Here is a 19841-nt window from a genome sequence, read left to right as displayed (position 1 = left end):
GCTATTGGTATTGGTAATGGTAATGGTATTGAAAAGAAACACACACGCACACACAAAGAGAGTTATGTTAGTGTGTGTGTAACTAAGCAGAGGAAATTTCAAACCACATTGATTGTCTTGAATCCAATGCACAATGGCATTCAATGAACGCAAAGCGTTTCACTATAAAACTTTTTGCTGAAACAACAATTGTATTGTAGTTAGTATGTGTGTAGGTACAATGTTATTAGAACTGTTCATTGCAATTTTCATAAAGTTTACGCTTTCTGCTTTACACCAAACATTGCCTACTGATATGCTAAAAACCAAAATAAATATGTACGTATTATAATATGACATGACATATGCTGATAGCAGCTGCATTTCATTATACTTTGTATAGTTGCTTTGTATAGATTACTTTACCCCTGCCTTTTAATCAATAGGTATGTTAATATGCGTGTGGCATATGCTTTAATAATTGTTCAATGTGCTAATGTAATTAAAAAATGACGCTGTCAATATTTATTGTAGCAAAAAAATGAATTTAATTGTCAAGTGTTATTTTATCGGTGGTTGTTTGCATTTCAAAATGAATCAATTTTATTTTTATTTAAGTGCTGGCTTGTAATTAAATTTCAAATGTTACAATTTGCATAATTAAACTAGAGAGCATGCTGGCTACCGTTTAATAACGAACATAATTAATGATTTCAATATATATCGGTTATAGTTGTTAGCTCCGACATACAAAAAACATACAAAGTTGATTGATAATTGTGAAATGAGAACAAAGAGTTATGTATGTTAATTTTGCTATATAACCGATATATGCTGTAAGCAGTAATTATTCTTTATTATTTCATTGCAGTATGAGTTGCACTTAGTTTTTCCTAAAGGGTATTCCATACTTTCATGAATAAAATGTAACTCAATTACGCTTTTTTCATATTTATATAGACTGACCGCAAAGTAGCTCCGGCATTTTAAAATATGCAAATGCAATTTTCATTTAATCTTGCAACAAAGTGCCATAAAAACCGAAATGCATTTTAGATGGCATGGATTTAAAGCTGTGTGTGGGCAAGACAATTCCAAAACGTGTGTATAAATTCAGTTATTGTTTGAACTGGTTTAAAATCGAGTAAAGTAATTCATATTGCATATTATGTTATTTGTTTTTTGTTAAGCATTGCATGTTGCACAATTCCATATTAATTTTAACTCTTTGGTGGTTTAGTTTAAGTGTTTAGTTATTTTGTTCAATTCGTGAAATAAAGTAATTTTAGACATACACTGCGTATGCGTTAGTATAACACCAATTTACTTGTTGACGGCAGGATTTAATACATATAATATTTTTAGAAAAAATTACACATATATATATATATGTATATACGTTTGTTTGTTAATTGTTATTCATTCACTTGCTTACAATTACACACTCATAAATGTTAATGTTGTTATTTGCTATGAATATTTTTTTGTAGCTGCCTAAACTAATTGTAAATACTAATATGTTTTCCTTTCTTTTGTTTAACTGGTGTTAGCTCATTGCAGCATTTGCTTTTGCAATTTATAGATCTATAAGCGGTATTATAGTTCTGGTATCGCGTAAGGCCGGCTCGTCCGCTTGTCATCAAAGGTCAGTGTCGAACATTTGCAGCGAGCGCGTTACCAAATCGTCCTTGAGACACGCCTCCAGAAACTCCTCTATCGTTATAATGCCATCATTGTTTAAATCCAATTTGCGAAACACTCTGTCAACCTGCAAGCAAGTTGAAAGCGGAAATGTACTTAATTAAGTATACCCTGCATACATTTCATATTTTTATATAACTTTCGGCTTTATGTCAATCAGCATCACGCAGACCAGTGCGCAGCCATAATCCGAAACTCAGTTGCATTTATCAATAATGTGCCATAAAGTCTTTGCCATTAAATAAAATTTCCGCTGCAGTTTCCGCTTGTAGACGCGCACACAAAGCTTCCGCTCAGCCAGTGCCAACTCATTTCCCTTGATATGTGTGCGCACAGCAAATTCATGCATGCTGTGCTATAATTACTCATACGCAGCGTAAGCCGTCTGCTTGGCCATCAAATTGTTTGTCTATGTTACCCACCTGATCTCTCGCTTTGCGATCGTCCTCTGGCTGATGTGGTCTTCTGCCCATAAGCTCGTGAATGGCCAAAACGATTTCGCTCAGCTCGCCACGACTGATGCGACCATCGCCATTTAGATCATATAACTTGAACGTCCAACGCAATCGCTCATAAACAGAGCCGCGCAGCAGCGTGGACAAGGTGACTAATAAGTCCTATTCATAGAGCCGTATATAGAAAATATAAACTGGTGATAGCTTATGTGATAGTTACCCGAAAACTAATGGCGCCATTGCAATTAACATCGAAGGCTTTGAACACATAATGAGCATATAAACTGGAATCTGCAAAAATAGTAGACTTAGTAGTGAGGACGTGCTCTTTGCTCGCTTCAAAACTAAATGGCAAATAAGCAAAGCGCAAACCAAAACAATGCGTGGCATATTCATAAATGATAAGTTGGCTTTAGTGCTGCCACTAAAAAAAAGAACTAAAAATGCACATTAAATTGTACGCATACACACACAAGCAGCTGTGTACACACACACAAACACACATACATATAGAATAAGTACTTACTGCCATGTGGAAAGAATTTGGCATAAATATCCTTAAAACAATCCTCGTGCACCACGCCTTCGGGACATTCCTGCAATGCACAAATAAATCTCTACAAAAATATTCTGCGCTATTTTTGCAATCTGTTTCAAAATAGTAGCAGTAATAAATATTTGTGGCACTTTTGATGTTTTTTGTTTCAAAGATAAATTCATTTAAAGCTTTAATTGCTGTGGCTTTAATTAATAGCTAAAATGCAGCTGTGCTCTGTTATGTTTGGGACTTGGATTTATATTCAGAGCACAAAGCAAGCTTAACGACAGTTTTGCTTGTTTTTACTGCAGTTTGCATATTTCATGTATTCTTTAATATTTTTTAAAATTCCATCAACTGCACTTGGCTTGCAAAATAAATAGTAAAAGCTTTAATGAGAAAAGTTATTTAAAAAAAAAATCGTTTATGGTTTTTTTGCTCATGCTCGGGCTGGGGCAAAATCAATTTCCCAAATTAATGCTAAATGCTGCTTAAAATTCAATTTTTATATCTTATGTAAGCTTTTGGCAGCGCTGCGTTTTTGCATGCACATATTCTCCCACATATTCATATTCTAAGAATCACATACTGCTCCTCGTGTTTTTATTATACATGCTGCGCTTTTAGTGGGAAAAGCTGCTTTATATATTTGAGTGTCACAAACTTAGCTAGAAATTTATGTGGCATATGAGGAAGAAGAGACGTAAGCCTGCAATTTATATTTTGTGGTTGCAAAAATTGCTTGAACTTTTATATAAGTTGACGTTGCAATAATTTTGATAAATTTAAAGTCAAACTAAAAAAACAGACATGGTAGTTATTAAGTTTAATTTTGCTTGTTAATTTCCTCTTGCAGCTACGCCACTGACTTTCAGATATGCATATATATCTCTGAGCCGTGTGGGGCTTAAGTAAAGGGCGTTGCTTTTGCTGTGTCCACTTACCGTTTTAAATCCTCTGTACATGACGCGAATTTCCTGCTTGGTGAACTTCGTTTGGCGGCACAGATCCTCCAAAGCCACCGGTATGGGCTTAGGCACGCGTGTGTGTTCCAACTCGTAGACCACCTCCTCGATGGGGCTTTCCGGTGGTGAGGCCATGGCTGGTTAATGTAAATGTTAATCTTACTGTTAACGCTACTGTTAAGTTCGGTATACGCTGCTGTTGCTGTTGCTAAGCGCTCGCTTGCTCTTTTTTTATCCCAAATTAATTTTAATACGCAGCGTGCTCTGTTTCCATATTTTATGCGCTCGTTAAAAACAACTCATCAGCTCTGTGCGCTACCAAATTGTCCTTCGAAACTCTTTAGTTCGGCTTCAGGTTGCAGCTTTTGTGGCTGTGCGTTTTTTTTTTTTCTGTGGCGTTTCCTTTGACTCGTGCGTGCTTTTGGCTAAGTCGCTAATGAACTAAGCATCGCTGCAAAAAACAAGGAGACGAAAGAGCAACATGAGCATTTGGCAGAAAATATAAAACATTACATAAATCATTGGAGCCAAGCGAGCCAAGTGGGCGCCCAAGCGAGCCAAGTGGGTGCAAGGACGCAGCTCATCATTGGCGTTGGTTGCGGCTCTGTCGATTGCGCTGTGTGTGTGTGTGTGTGTGTGTGTGTGTGTGGGTGTTGTGTATATGTATTGCAGCTTGTTAAGGCCAACTTGCAGCTGCCGGAAGTGCAACTTGTTGTTGTTGTTGTTGCAGTTGCTGTTGCAAGTAAGGCTAACCAGCAAGCTGTTGAGTATACGCCGTGTTTGCTTTCAAATGATTTTTTTTTCATCGCAAGTCTGTGTGCGTGAATGCAACATGCAAATTATGATTATTATTGCGTGCCATAAATCACAGCCAATCGAGTTATGCGCACGCCTTTACATAGCCAGCAACTCATCGTCCTTACAACTGACAAGAACGTAAAGATTTTGCTGCATGGCAACCACAACTGCTAAGCAGCTGGTTTAGCTAAAGCAAACATAGCTCAAATTAATGAGCACTTTGCATGCAGATAAATTGAGTGATAAAGATAAATTTGAGTACAACACTAGTCTACAAATATTCATATTGTCGGCCTCAGAGCTCTTTATTTCCATACCATTTGGCTTTGTCAATACAAAAATAAAATTCAAATTAGTTTTTGAAACAAAAAGTAAGACTCAAAAGTAGTCTATTGAATACTTATACAATTCTATTAAACACATTTTAATCAAACTATTCTATATAAGTCTAGAATTAATGTTAATCAAAACCCCAACTAACAAAGCAGCAATGTGTACTTCATTTTTCTGTTTGGGCAGCTTACATCCCTAGGAATTTAATAAAGTGATCTCCTAAGCACATTAGTTGTTGCCAAGTGTATAATTAGAATAAATGTGTCGCTTTTGTTATTTAATTGAACAACTTTTTAACTTCTTGGTACATTAGAATATAACTTGTGCTAATGACTGCAGCTGCTACTAACAAATTTGAAATGTAAATTTAATTTTAAATGACAGCTGACCTCTTTTAGCTTGATGAAATGCAATAGCGCTGTCCAAAGTCACAAAAAACTTTTATTGACAAACAGCTCTGCTATTTCTATTATATTTGCTCACTCACACACACACACACACACATACAAAGTGTACATAGCACTTTCATTTCCGACGTCACAGCTATTTTTCAGTTAGAATTGATTAAGCCAACAGATAGTGGACTTGAAATAGGTCACAGGCTTTTGCGGAAATAGCTTTGACAGCTTTAATCCAAGTAAATATTTCACACAGTCGGCCAATTTGCTGTCTCTAATTTCCTTTTGGCGACAAAAGACAACGAACTAAGCCTCAAATTTCATGCTGCAACATTTAACTTTTTGTGCAATTGAAATGAGCTGCAGTCGCCTTAAGTTTCAAAGGGCCAATAAATAAATAATTCATCATCAACGGCAATGGCAACACAGTTTGCACTCAGTTTGAGTATCGTGAAGTAGCGAGCTGCAACCGCTTGACGTTTCAACCTGCCACAAGCCAAGAGACATATTGGGTGAGGACATAAAATGCAAGTCAATAGATAGTTGTGGAAAGTTGGGGCAGTTACACTTGGAAAATTCAACTTATTGGCAGGCGAGCCTGAGTGATTATGAATTATATATGCAGCTCTATTGACAGCAAGTTTGATAGAAGACTAAGAGTTTGCCATTTAAGTATAAAGCAGCTATGCAGTTTATTTAGCAGTAATACATACACATTTATTTTCATATAGCCATGACTTCCTCAAATATGATAATTTCTCAATAAAGAATATAAAGTAGCCAATTTCACTTAATCAGTTGCAGCAGCGCCAGCTTATAATATATTCTAAATGCTGCTCTATTAACATAAATAGCTTGACGTTTAAGGACAAGCCATTAAGTAGATAATAACGCTTGCAATGTCTTCGTTAGCTGGGGTCATAACATCGTCATAGCATCGTTGGCCTGGCCAACTAATTGCATGACTCTATTGGCCAAACAGCAAAGACTGTTGCAAATGCAAAAGAGCAGGCAGCAGCACACACTGACACACAGACACACAGCAAAGTGCTTAAAAATGCAAACGCCTGCACTTTACAGCATTTTTATATCGTTTAAGCAGCGGAAGTCACGGCACACGCCCCCAAAGCTCATTGCACTTGCAATATGGGCGGGTGGGGCGTTTATATATTTAACATTGAATTGCATTTGAGCTGCTGCTGGTGCCGCCTGCTTGGCTGCCATGGCAGCTACTTGTATTCCTGGGGTGCATGAGTGCATGTGGCAGGTTTGTCAAATATCACGTATACGTCATGTGCTTCCGCCAGCAGGCACATGAACGCCCAGCAAGCGCATAATATTCAATACTGCTGTGCACACATTCAGCAGCCAAGGCTAATTAAATATTTAATCAGGTCAGAGAAGTATAAACGACTCTAATGCACAAATCTTTATTAGCCAAACGGCAATGGGCGACGCCAAATATTTATGCACTTCAAAGGCTTAGCTGCTGCGCCTGAACTGTTGCCATATGCAAATTGTGTCGAGGCATTGCCAAGTATTCCATGTTTATTCATTTGTCTAATTGTGTTGCTCAGTGTGTGGGGAGACTCTGTGGGGATTGTGGCATGTCAGTCCTTTTTAACTTTTAAATGGCAACGACAATAGCAAGCAGCAGCCACACGAAGGACAAGGCCTGCTGAGGAGCGGCTTACCAATTCAACTCGACTTGCATGCAGTCATGCAATGCGATTCGTACTTGAATAAAAACCTAAACAAAAACTCACGACACACCTACAGACACTCTCGCAAACATTCTGCACATACTTCACACAGTGGTGCAAGTAACCGAACAAAATTGCCAAACAAAATTACATTAGAGCGCACAAATTGTTTGTTATTATTACAAGCCTTTGAGTCAATTTGAAGTAACAATGATAGAATGTATTGGTTAGTAAGGCACAGTGGGCTGCAGAGACTAAAAATTTAATTATAGCAAAGCATTCTTTACTCAAGACATTGCTAGCAAATCTTACAAGTCAATACATAAAACAAATCCACAGTGCACTTGCTCATATCTCTAGACTTTTGTAATTTCACGCTGCTTTCCGTCCATTTGCTCAGGACTCGAGACAGTGGAGCAGTGACGCGTGGGGAGTGCCCAGTGGAGGACAGAACAACGCGCCCGCCACTACTATCCCCACTTAGATAAGCGGACAGCGGCCAACACGCAACCACAAGCAAAACCACACTTGTGTGTTGTAGATATTATTAAATTGCGTATACGTATATGTACCTGTATGCTTGGGTAAACTCAAATTGACTATTTCGTGTTTGCGTGCAAGCTTGCGCGGCGGGCATCACAATTACACAATTGAATTCTTGGCAAGCTTGGCAGCAACACCCACAAGGTCGACCCGAAAATCTTGCTGCGACCACAGAAACAATAAATCAACGCCAATTATTCACATTTTTTTGCGCTCTAGTGCTTGAATTTTTGGTTTTTGGAGCCAAGTCAGATGCGCGACAAATGATATATGACCTGGCCAAAAATAGCAAACTGCAAACAGTTTTCAATCTGTTAAGCGCATGAGTAAAGCTCTTGACTTGAGTGTGTGAGCAAGCGGAACGACAAAATAATCAAGCTCAAATTTCGTGACAGCATGTGAGAGCTGCATAATTTGCAGTCAAATCGAAAATTGAATTGGAAATGGTCGTTGCATGCAACTGCATTATAATGTGACACTGTGGGCTATAAACTCTTGCTCTCGAACTTGCCGCTTACCATTTCGCTCGCACTTGCACTTTGCACTTTCCATTTGCCACATGTAGCATGTTGCAGCTTTGCCGCTTGTGGCCTCAGGTTGAGGCCTGTGTATCTATGTTAATGTTTGAGCTATTGATGATGTGCTTGTGTGCAGATGTTGCTGCTGCTTTTGTTGTTGTTGTTGTTGTTATTTCGTGCTGATTTGCGTCTGTGGGGGATTTGATTGTGAATTTGCCATAATGGCATCATTGTTGCTCGGCAACTCACTTTAGTGCTGTGATAAATGTTAATTGATTTATAATGCAGCATGTGATTACATGAGTAATGTTCTATATAAAACTTAACTATGCATAAGTAATTTAGCATTCAAATTACTTATAATCTTTTAAATAATTCAGCTTAAACTTGTGCGTCATCAAATGTAGCACACGCCCACTCAAATTTTATAAAGCTGACAGCGCATTTAAATATATCATATACATATAACTTCTTTATTTATCGTTGAATGCATATAAATTGACAAATTAAAAATCAGATTGCTGATTGCAATCGGCGCTGACTTGTTTTGCTGCAAAATGCAATTTGGTTTTGCGTCAGCCGCGTGACAATTTGACGCATTATTAAGGCTTGTGGCGAAGCTCAACAAAAGTTGGCAACAGCTCTATAAGCGCGCGCCGTTGGACGCCAGCCAGCGCTGATAGTTTAAATGGCCTATAGATGTCCTCCGTAAATATGGCAAGGAAAACGGAAGCCATTAGTTATTATAAATTGACTTGTTCACAAGGAGTGATCAGTGTGTTGCATTTGTCGATTCAATTATACAAGCGAGCACACAGGCTGCACAGCATGGCGTATGTGCAATATATGCTATGATGGTTGAACTTTCAGTTTTGTTTTGCAATTAGGCATTCGCTGCACGGGCTCGCTGGGGAAATCAGGCAAAAATTGTTGATGGAAAACTTGGAACAATTCAAAAGCATTGCATAAACTTTTTGTTCGTTTGCATGTGCGTGCGCGCTCACTCTCTCTCAGTCTCTCTCTCTCTCTCCCTCTCTTTCTGAGAGCGCGTGTGTGCTTAGTTTGCTAATGAAAAAACTGACAGCATAGTGATAATTTAAAAGCATACTTGCCAGCTGCTATGCTCACAGTATATTACCCCAGTGGAGCTTTAAGATAAGCCAAGAAACAATAACAAATGATTCCCCAGAGTATGCTCAAAGCAGTCTCTCTTCGTGTGTGCGTGTGTCGCAGTGTCTGTGCGCGTGTGCTCATGTCCTTGCGCTCATGTGGGCGGCTAGTGCTAGTCTGCCTCCATTTGCAATAATTTTTTAGTTAAATATTGTGCCCAAAAGCAATTTGGACTGCCGTCAGAGCAAAGTAATTGTAGCTTAATCGTAAATCAACAAAGCGCACCCATTGCTCCTATTCCAAATGCCAAATGGATCCCACTGGTGTACATCAGCTGCATTTGCCAGGCAAAAATAAAACTTTATATTTGTCAACGTGGCGCTCATAGAATTAATTTTTCATTTCGCAAAGCAATAAACAGTCACGCTACTGCATCCGTGTTAACCAAAGTACTTCCGGCATGCGCAAATAGCAATCCACAAGCCATAATAGTTTGAATTCTAATATTAGAATATTGATCTATAATTTATTTTGGCTAAAAATAGTAAAAGTGTAAAGAATTTTACTTTCGGTAAGTTTTTCTTTAGGGCGAAACCTAATTAAATTTCAATTACTTATTTTAGCTATTTAATTTAGCATAAACTATTAAATCTGAAGCACAATATTTCAAAATAACAATAAATTCAGAATTTAAAGTAAATTTAAAATTATCTGCGCGGTCGTCTGCAAAATTGTCTTATTTATTTTTCCTGTTTATGTTTACTTATGCTAATGTTATTGCTATTTCTTTCATTGCTATCTGCTCATAACTTATACTAAAATTTTGTCAAATTGTTGAAGGTTATCAGCTTTGGCACGTAGATTAATGAAAATGCAATTCCAAATTCCCAGAAAGATGCAAAATTTATTCGAATATATTTGCAACTTCTGCTCAGAAATTCAGAGAATTTTACACTTCAGCATTGACACTGCATCATTTCTGAGAAATTGGCAATTGCATCAATTGCTTAATTTTATTAAAAGAATGTGTTGTGCATTGGCATATTGAGTGTAAATAATTGTTTTTGCATATGAATGCATTTTTTTGAAATGCAAATTATAAGTAATCGGCAAAAAGTTAAACTGCCATTTTAATTATTAATTGATTGCGCAAATAATACAACAACTTTGATTCCACTTAAATATATTTTTTGCTGTTATTGTGATGGAAATAATTTATGCCAGCTCATAAATTAACGCAAATACAACAACAAAGAAGAAAAATAATGTTACTTTTTATACAGTCAGCATTTGCGGTTGGCGTTCGCGCTTATTTATAACTTGGCCAAAAATGATTGCACTGGCTAAACTTACTACCCCAAAATTTTCTAACTGGGCAATATTTATGCATATATATAGAAAAATAGCTAAACATTTGCGTTTCGCCTTTTGCGCTGTTGGCCGATAAAGAAAATTATTGTCTAAAACTTGGCGCGTATCGCCGAACCGGAAGTGCTGGAGCCATAAAAACTAGCGGGCGGCTTTTCCTATGTGCATGTGTGTGTGTTAGTGTTGGAGTGTGTGTGTGTGTGTGCGTGACGCCAACTGGGCGACTTTCAATGGCGTTTTATTGTTAAGCATTTCGCACAGTTTCTACAAGTACATTCATATAAATGAATTTTTTGGGTATGCATGGGGTGGAGGGGGTGTGAGTAGTAGCTGGGGAGACCGCCAACTATTTTGGCAGTTTGTTAGTTTGACTTGGCCGCCGACAATGAAGTCAGTTTTTAGTCGCTTGGCCAGTGCGCCAAGCCAACAGTAAGTCGTCCATTGTGGGAGTTACTAAAACTTTTGCTCAAGGAAATGCAGCGCCAAGTTTTTTGTTGCTTTGAATTTTAAGTTTTCTTTTTGCATACTGCACTGCATTGCTACAAATGTTTTGCTTTAATTTTTCCTGTCAAACTCAAATCTTGATTGCAATTTTTGTCGGACAAAATTAATGGAATCAATTGCACAGTCTAAGTGGGCACTCATCTACAGCTCAAACTGTAACCACAATTTGATACAGTTGACCATACTTGAAGCTGCCAGCACACAATAAGTGAGGCCTGGTCATGTGTGTTTTTAGATTGACTTGAGTGGGTGGCTCATGAAATATTTGTGGTCTACAAACAAACTGCTGCACTTCAGTTTTGTGGATAATTCTTGTCACTGTTGCTATTTTGCTTTAATTAAGCTGAGCTGTAAAATCTACTGGATTTATATAGAGCTTGCAAAAATCGTTTTTGTGCTCTGCATTTTTAGACTTTGTATATTTTTAGCTTTGAGCACTTTGTTATGTATTTTTTGTGCCTGGCGAAAAATTGTATAAAAACTTTTGCAGCTAACTGTGAGCACGAAAACAAGAACAATCTGTTATAGAAACAGCGTATAAAGTAACGGCAACAGCAAAGCAACAGTGGCAATAAAAGGAAAACACTCAAGGCACACACACACACCAGCTCTCATGCATATATAGCATATAAAATGGAAAAAATTCTATATTGCCCAAAAAAGTATGCAATATAATTTTTTGCTTTTGGTTTTGTGCTAAATCGACTGCTCGACAAGGCGGTCTGGCCTCTTCGCAGCTCCCGGCACAGTAATTAATGCTTGTAAGTGCCACTCGTTGTTGTATGTTGAATGTATGCCACAGCGTTGCCACATTTTTCAGTTTTTGCGCTCTCAACTTGTTCGTTTCGCTGCTTGTTAATTGCTTGTTCGCTTGTAATTGTGAGTCTGCATGTGTGTGTGTGTGTGTGTGGGCTTGCGAGTGGCAATCAAAATGTCTTTGCTAAATCTCAGCAGCGAGGCCTCAATCAGTCTTTAATGCTGCGATTTTCAACTGTACATCAAGGCGTATGCGCAATTTATATGAAGTTGAAAGTCAAACTCAGAGAGTAAGACTTAGCTTAGTTTTATTTATAATAATAATGCAGTAAAATACTTGTTATTCAATCTGAATTATTGTGAAGCAAAAAATACTTAATTATTAAATACTTAATTCATTTTAAATATTTATACAATTTAATAACATTTTTCTTACAGCATTGACTGCTCAGAGTCGACGTTAAATAAATAATCAAACAATAGCTCAATTGAGCCTGAAGTCTTTGCTCAATGCCAAACTTTGTTTCTTTAGAAATTGCAACAATAGAACCTAGAAAGTCAGTAAGCTGACTTATGCATATAAATCAATATTTATTATATACACTAATAAATTTTTATGCAATCAACTGATGATTTACTAAGGATTGACAAAAATATTTGCAAACAAACTGGCAAATAGACTTTGCATAACGCGACTAAAAAGAATTTTAATTAAAAGTCATACTTTTGTTATGAAAAGCACCCCACAGTGCCTTTATTTGCATATTGAGCAGCTTTTGTATTTTTAGCTGTGAACTCTCTCTGCATTTATTTTTAGCATTTTCCAATTGCAGTTTATTTTTCACTGCAGGCGTGCGCTCGGAGGCGGGCAGGCCCTTTTTGCGTCGGCGTTTAACATAGGCGTAGATGCGTATGTGTGTGTGCGTCTGTGTGTGTGTATATGCATAAAAGTAGAGCGCACCTTGATGCTATTTTTAGAGACTCCACAGAATCAACAACAACAACAACAACAACAACAATTGTCGCTTAGTTTTGCGCTAAGTGTTTTTTATTTTCCATGTTGTCGCCAGCGCCATTGTGCAGCATCCTAGGCCAAGTTTGTATGCTTTTGTTACCGTTAGTTACCGACCCCAGCCCAACACACTTAAAAGCTGAACAAATAACGTCAAGCTTTATATAAATAAACATGCATACATGACATTGAGCCTCTTACTCACACATTACTTAATAAATTACAGTGACAACTGACAGTCTCAAAAGGTAAAAAAATATTGTGTGTTGTGTTTATCATCAGCAGCGAGAAAGCTTTGACAAGTGAACTATTTAACGCACCTGTAATTTGAAACTAAGTACACTTATCAAAATTAATAAAATAATTAATTGAGTTGAATAACTCGGTTACAATTTGCTTAGAGCGTCAAACATGTTGTGTTATATTTTTGAACTTGCAAGTCTATTGGCATTTAAATGTTTATGACTTGGCTGCACGAACAATATTTATCTATATGCAAGCAAATTATTTAGTGAGTTTGCAGTCATGCATCAGCTTTGAACTTTAAAGCTTAACTACACACTAAGCTGCAAAATGTATACGATAAACTGTTAATGCACTTAAAGTCGAAAACTTTGCAGCTTAGCATTAAAAATGTAATCAAGTTTAAATAGAATCTATACATTATGCATTTGCTGCAAGTTTCGGGTTTTTATTTTAGCATGTGTGCGCAAATATAAAGCACATAGTGTAAGCGGCAGGTGTTTTGTGTTTGGCTGCTCATGTACAAGAGTAAGTGTGTATGCGTGTATGGATGTGTGTTGGTTTGTGTGTGTGTGACTTTGGCGCCTAGTTAAATAAATCGCATGCGATTAAATTCTTTTTACAAATTCTCTTGTGAGGATAATGCGTGCGCGCGTGTGTGTGTCAGTGTGTGTGTGTTTGTTTCACTTTTGTTTCAGTTTTATATTCGTGTTCGTTTGCTCATTGGTTTTCTTTATTTTTTATGGTAACTTGCTTTGCTTAAATGAGTTGTTGTTTATAGTTCAAGCTTGTGCGTATGGGTGTGTGTGCGTGTGTATGTGTCTTTGTGTGTGTGTGTGTGTGGAGGTGATAAATTTGCATTTGTAGCGAGCGTTACGCTTTTGTTTACTTTGTAGGTTAGTTTGTTTGGCCTGCCACTGCTAAGCATATATTTACCTTCGATGCCTTTGGCGGCTGACGCTGACGCTGGGCGATGACGATGACGAGGACAATAGACGAGTTAACCTTAAAACATGCCAGCAGCCCACAATCCAATCCAAAACCCTTAGCTGGCCACTTGACTTGCTCTCCCGCGCGCTCCTCTAGTTTGTTCCACCCAAATGCTTTGACTTTTGCCTACTTAGGCAAGTTTTGCGTGCTTCTTTTTAATTTGGTAATGACTTTTGCTTATTAATATATTCGCATAGTTTGAGCGCATTTTTGTTTTACTGTGTGGCAACTACTTTTACTTTTCACTTTACTTTTTCTCCGCCAACTTGTCACTCACTTCACTCTCAATACGCACGCACACACATTGTCATTTTTTTCTTCTGTTTTTTTCGTTAGTTGTTGCTGTTGTTGTTGGTAATGTTGATTTTGTTACTGTTGCTGTTGTCGTTGTTGTTGTTGTTGTTGTTGTTGCAAGCAGAGCGAGAAAGCAGAAAGCCAAGCAAGCAGCCTGCACAAGTACAAAAAAGAAAAAAAAAAAGCTGTATCTTTTAGATCCGGGCATATCCTTTATCTCGGACACAGCAACAGCGCAGTCGACAACTGTCGGCAGCAGCAGCTGCGCAGTCAGCAGCAGCAGCGTGGCAGCACCAGCAGCAGCTGTAGCTGGAAAATTTTTCACATCTGCACCGTTGCTTTAAATATATTCAATAAGAAATTTAGCAATGTTATGCCAGCCGCAGCAGCGATAACAACAACAACAAGAGCAACAATCTACAAATCAGCAAACAACAATAAAATAAGCAGCAGAGCAGCCAGGCAGCAATATACCATAAATAAGAGTGGATAGAAACCGCGCAGCTTTGCCGCCAAGCAGCCCCAGTTACCGTTAACCGTTTGGCGTCAGATTCACCCGCAAGCTTTTCGCCTAATAAAACGTTCGACCCGCGCTAGCGAGTGTCCTATACACAACTGATTACAAGTCCTTGCTCTGTGGCAACAAACCAGACTTCGTACAGCGGCCGCAGCTGCGACGTCAGCGTCTCGACTCGACTCCACATCGGCTGGCTTCGCTTGGGTCGTCGTGCCAGGTTCTGTTTGCCGAAATTTGACTAAGCAGAGCTTCTGGCAGTGCGGGCGCCACTTGCGGCGAAAGTAAACACCAAAAGCAGAGCGAATTGATACTCAGCTGCAACGGGAGTAAATATTTGGTAAATATTTATTTTTTCAAATGAGCTGTCAAGTAAATAAATTTAAATTTTAATTAATATGTAAAAATACTTGGGTAAACTTATTTTGCTTAAAAATCTAGACGATTTGACCCACTGTAGAGGGAGCTAGCTCCTCCAACCCACACCCAATTCGCCGTGCTCTCAACTCAGGTTGCGAGTCACTCAGTCTGGCAGCACTAAAAGAAAGCGCAAAAAAAGGAAGAAACTTTGCGGCTTGCTTGCCGCTCATCTGCTACTGCTGCTGCTACTTATTTTCCTTATTTCTTTTCTTTTCTCATCTCTGTCTATCGCATATGATGGGGCCATTTGGCGCAGCTGACGTCGCAGTCGGCAGCACTGTTAGTTTTTGCTGTTAGTCGCCAGCGCTGCAGCGTCTGAAAAATAACACCCAAGAGTTTAGAACTCGCAGGCGTTGTTCGCCTCACGTTTCGTTTCGGGGACACATCCACACATGAGTAAAGCCAAATGACAAGTGCTTAGCTTGTGTGTGTGGGTTGGCAGTTCTAAAAATGGGCAACTTGTGGGTTGGCCATGAGGCTGCTGGTCCTTATGCCGTTTTTTTGTATTTGGGTTGACAGGAAACAGTCTGGCCAAGCACTTGGCGCACGCTTGCGCGGCTTTCAAATTTAGCGTATTAACTCATTAAATGTTCAAAAGCTTCATTGCCTGCAAAATGTGCACACATCTGGTGAGAAAATGTCTTTTGTGTAGGCAGCGAACGAGTGTGTGTGCGTGTGCGTGTGTGTATGAGAGGATGAGGGTGTAAAATATGCACATGTGTTGCCTGAGCGGCTGGCATTTTTCACACTCAGGCCATTGGGGGCCAGTGGGGCTTATATGCCTGTAGTATTAGCCAGCTTGCCGCTTTTATGCAATTTAAATTAATTTCTGTAATTATTTTAGTGGCAAACTTAAATGGGATTTATTTTAAAACAAACATTGCTTGGTGTGGGAAATTTTACACAAGTAATGCGTCGTGTGCGTGAGTGTCCAACTTGTTGGCGTTACGCATACGCCGCGTTGCATGCGTTTAAATAATTTATATACAGAAAATGCCGTGGCGTGGCTCAAATGACAGCTGCGTGTCTAGAAATAATTACAGTGCAATTATAATGACCCTGAGAATACCCGTGCACTTGCAACAGCTGCAGCTCACACTTTTTGCTGCAGGCACCTTGGCAGACGCATTGGCACCAACTATTATCGCTGCCACTTTGCAGTCTTATTAGCTGCAAGTTTCTTACCGAAGTTATGCCAACTACTTTGTTAAACAAATTGTAAACTTAGCTAACAACTTAATGAACATATTTGCATGCACAGAGACTTGAGAACTTTTGTTTTCCGTTTCAGACAACTGTTTAATCAATTTTGTTTTCAGCCGCTCATAATAAATACGAAATATATAAAATACAATAAATTAACTAAATAATATAAGTGGTAAACGTTGCACTGCAGTCGACTTTACAGTTGTTTTTTTTTTGTATATTTTTTCTTTGCCCATCATAAAATGCATTTAAAAGAAAGGGCATACACAAATGCTTCAACAGTCCGAGCAGCAAAGCTGTTGGGACTCTAATCGGACTTGTCATCGATTAGATCAGGCACATCCTTTAGGTCAATGGGCTCTGGGGCAGCATCGCCCACAGTTTCCGGAGATTCTGGCTCAGTTTCCTTAGGTTGTTCATCACCATTTGACTGCGATTGCTCCTCGCTGGTGCCGTTGCTGGCATTCGACTCCAGCTGAGGCTCCTCTGCTAGAGGCAGCTCTTCAGAGGCATTATCAGATTCGCATTTTGATGTTGCTGCCTCAGCAGCAGCAGCCGCAGCTGCAGCCTTTGCCTTCGATCTGGCCTTCTTTTTGTTATTCTTCTTGATTCTTTGCTGTTCCTCGGCTGCTTTAATTTTCTCCGATTCAGCTGCAACTATTTTGGCATCATTCGTGGTCAGCTTTTTCATTTGATTCTGCAAATTAGCCAGTGTTTCTTTGAGTTCAGCACAGTTGCGCGTCATTAGCTCCATTTTAGCCTTGTCCGCATTGGCGGGTTCAGTCTTGATGGGCTCAGGCTCTGGCGGCAGCTGTGGCATGGCAGGTATTTCAATATTATGCTCACGCAGCGTCTGATGCAATGTGGTGCGCTCTAACTGCAAAGCCCTCAACAATTTCTGCAGTTGCTCCACCTGCTTTTGGAGGCGCTCCGAATGCTGATCACGCATCTGCTTCTCGGTGGCCAATTCAATGACTTGGGCATTTGCCTTCTCATACTTTTGACGCCAGCCCAGTGCATCCTTTTCAATCTTCTTGGTGTGCTTGGACATTTTCTCCAATTCGACTTTGTAGCTGCTAAATACTTCATTGGACTTTTGCAGCGATTGCTGAAATTCGTCGTACTTAGAAGTATAAATATTCAGTTGATCCTTAAGTTGCACTTCGCGGTCAGTCAGTTCCTTTATGGCGTGTTGTGCCTTGAGCAATTTTTCCAGTCCAATTTGATTTTCCCTGCAATGTAAAATGTTAGCAAAACTCAATAAAAATAATTAATCCATAGCTACTTTGTTAAAATCTCGCGTTCCATAGCAGCCTCTACTTGGGCCTTGCTGAGTTTGGCCTGATTGAGCTGCGACTCCAGATGCACCTGCTCGTTCAGTTTCTCCAAATGATTCTCGCGTGCCTGGTACTGCTCCGCCAATAACTTTAACCTAAAAACAAAAATTTATAAGCACTCAATGAACATATGGTGTGCTAATGCCACAAACTCACGGCATGCAGTGTGTATGTCTATAAATAGACAGCACACGCCGGCCTCTAGCTGTCTATTGGCTGTGGATAGGTGTTCTTACTTTTTGGTCATTTCGATGTTGTAATCACGCAATTTGATGTTCTCTTCATTGTTCTTGGTCAATGATTTTTGCACATCGTTCAGCGAGGACTGAAATTTAGTCTGACTCTCCTTGCGGCGCTCCTCCTCAATTTTGATTTGCAGCATACTTTCATTTTTCACAGACTTAATAATGCGTTGCTGCTCGCGACACACTTCTTGCAATTTATCCCGCATCAAGACACTCTTGTTGAGCTCACGCTGCACCTGCTCCTTCTCCCGTGCCTGGGCTTCCATGTGTCGCTGCAGCGTGCGCATATCTGCCGTTAGGCGAGTCACATTCTTTTCGCTCTCCACATGGCGCTGCAGTAGAGATTTTAGTTTGTCCTCTGGGGTGCTGCATTCATCCAAGGATTTCAGCACCTGGTTATGAACCCGTTTATTATATACTTGGTTATGATTCTCAATTGCTGGTAACTTACCACTTCTTCGAGCTTCTGCTCGCGCTGCTTTTCCTCACGCACCACTCGTTTCCCTTTACTCGCCTTGTCCATGTTTGCTCAACTTTGTGTTCAAATTTTTACTATATTTGTATGAATTGAAAGTTCGTTTGACGTACGTATGTAGTCCGGTCACAAAATAAAAATAAAATATTTCAAACAACCCCCCGCCTCCACAAACTATTAACAGGGTCGCTAATTCGTATGTAGCAGTGACCGCTTATCGGTACTTCGTAACCGCTAGTTGGCGCACTTACTCAACCATATGGCGTTTTGTTTGCACTAATGCAAATTGCTTATTTATTATTGTTAATTTAAAACGTTTACATTTCGACCACGATATATTATTAAATATTTGAAAATAGTCGTCAGTGCTGGTAAATTACATTAATGTAGTATTTGCTGACAGCCCTGTTTTACACTCGATATACTCGATTTATTGATCCATTGTGTATGTATGTGTATGTGTAACTTCGTCATATGACATTTTTTTCCACTTCGTCCAAATCGTCGTCACTTGCTTTTTTAACTTGCATTGCTAAACACGGCCGAGGACGAGCTAAATTAATAAATTGAGTGTAATACAAAATGGCAAGCCAAACGCAGGGAATTCAGCAATTGCTGGCCGCTGAAAAGAAGGCAGCTGAGAAGGTGGCAGAGGCCAGAAAACGTAAGTAAAATCCAATTGGAATTTTAATCGCCCCTTCAATTGTTTTTGGCAAAGATACCTAAAACTTGTGACGCGTTACGCGCTTACGAGCAGGTCACATGATACGTGCAGCGAGTTATAACTTGCATGTAAATATTGATAAATTATGGAATTTGTGTCGTATTTGCAGGCAAAGCAAGAAGATTGAAGCAAGCCAAGGATGAGGCCACCGAGGAGATCGAGAAGTTCCGTCAGGAACGCGAACGCTCCTTCAAAGAGTTCGAGGCCAAGGTTAGTAGTGTTAATATATGTAACTAACTAAATAATATTTAATTTTTCCAACAGCACATGGGCAGCCGCGAAGGTGTTGCAGCTAAGATCGATGCTGACACCCGCGTGAAGCTCGCTGATATGGAGGCTGCCATTCGCACACGCAAGGAGCCCGTTATTCAGGAGATTTTACAGTTTGTGTATAACATTTCACCTGAGGTGCACAAGAACTACAACCGAAAGTAAATTATGCGTTAGGATTAACATCCGAAATATGCTCGTTTCTATTGTAAATTCGATGTCTCCAAAGTTCAACTCTCCCCTAATGCATAATTTTTAGCCCCTTTAATAATAGTGCATATACTATATTAAACACAGCTGTATTATTATTCCATATATTAAAAATTTGTTGTCGTTTCAATTAGTATTTTGTTTTTGTTACCCTTGTTAACTTAAAATATTAGTTCCATGGTGTATTACCTATGTTTTATTCAGTACAAATAAATGTTTTTTTTTATCTCTA

General features: G+C 39.0%; 3 protein-coding genes across 4 annotated transcripts; 1 reads left to right on the top strand and 2 right to left on the bottom strand.

Moving 5' to 3' along the window:
- Nucleotides 1–1384: 1384 nt before the first annotated feature.
- Nucleotides 1385–14810, bottom strand: LOC108604826 (Kv channel-interacting protein 1). Of its 2 annotated transcripts, none has more exons than XM_017994438.1 (7): nt 14683–14810; nt 13861–14256; nt 3618–4089; nt 2662–2731; nt 2356–2426; nt 2103–2297; nt 1385–1747 (listed from the first exon to the last, which is right to left on the bottom strand). In XM_017994438.1, the coding sequence occupies exons 3-7, from the start codon at nt 3771–3773 to the stop codon at nt 1619–1621; spliced, it is 621 nt and encodes a 206-aa protein (XP_017849927.1). In that variant the 5' UTR covers nt 3774–4089; nt 13861–14256; nt 14683–14810; the 3' UTR covers nt 1385–1618. The 2 variants fall into 2 exon arrangements, with proteins under 2 accessions (XP_017849927.1, XP_017849928.1); XM_017994439.1 differs by having other exon boundaries at nt 14739–14757.
- A 1626-nt stretch (nt 14811–16436) lies between these two features.
- On the bottom strand, nt 16437–18482 carry LOC108601944 (alpha-taxilin). Its single transcript, XM_017989924.2, has 4 exons — nt 18382–18482; nt 17922–18322; nt 17634–17780; nt 16437–17580 (listed from the first exon to the last, which is right to left on the bottom strand). Exons 1-4 carry the CDS (start codon nt 18451–18453, stop codon nt 16656–16658), a joined length of 1545 nt encoding a protein of 514 aa, XP_017845413.1. The 5' UTR covers nt 18454–18482; the 3' UTR covers nt 16437–16655.
- Nucleotides 18483–18890: 408 nt separating this feature from the next.
- LOC108603230 (V-type proton ATPase subunit G) lies at nt 18891–19717 on the top strand. Its single transcript, XM_017991845.1, has 3 exons — nt 18891–19069; nt 19239–19339; nt 19394–19717. Exons 1-3 carry the CDS (start codon nt 18988–18990, stop codon nt 19562–19564), a joined length of 354 nt encoding a protein of 117 aa, XP_017847334.1. The 5' UTR covers nt 18891–18987; the 3' UTR covers nt 19565–19717.
- The last annotated feature ends 124 nt before the right edge of the window (nt 19718–19841 follow it).

The sequence above is a fragment of the Drosophila busckii genome, chromosome 3R (genome assembly GCF_011750605.1).
Source record: "Drosophila busckii strain San Diego stock center, stock number 13000-0081.31 chromosome 3R, ASM1175060v1, whole genome shotgun sequence".
NCBI lineage: Eukaryota > Metazoa > Arthropoda > Insecta > Diptera > Drosophilidae > Drosophila > Drosophila busckii.
The sequence above is the reverse complement of the archived record's forward strand: the minus strand, read 5'-3'. Positions and strand labels throughout refer to the sequence as shown.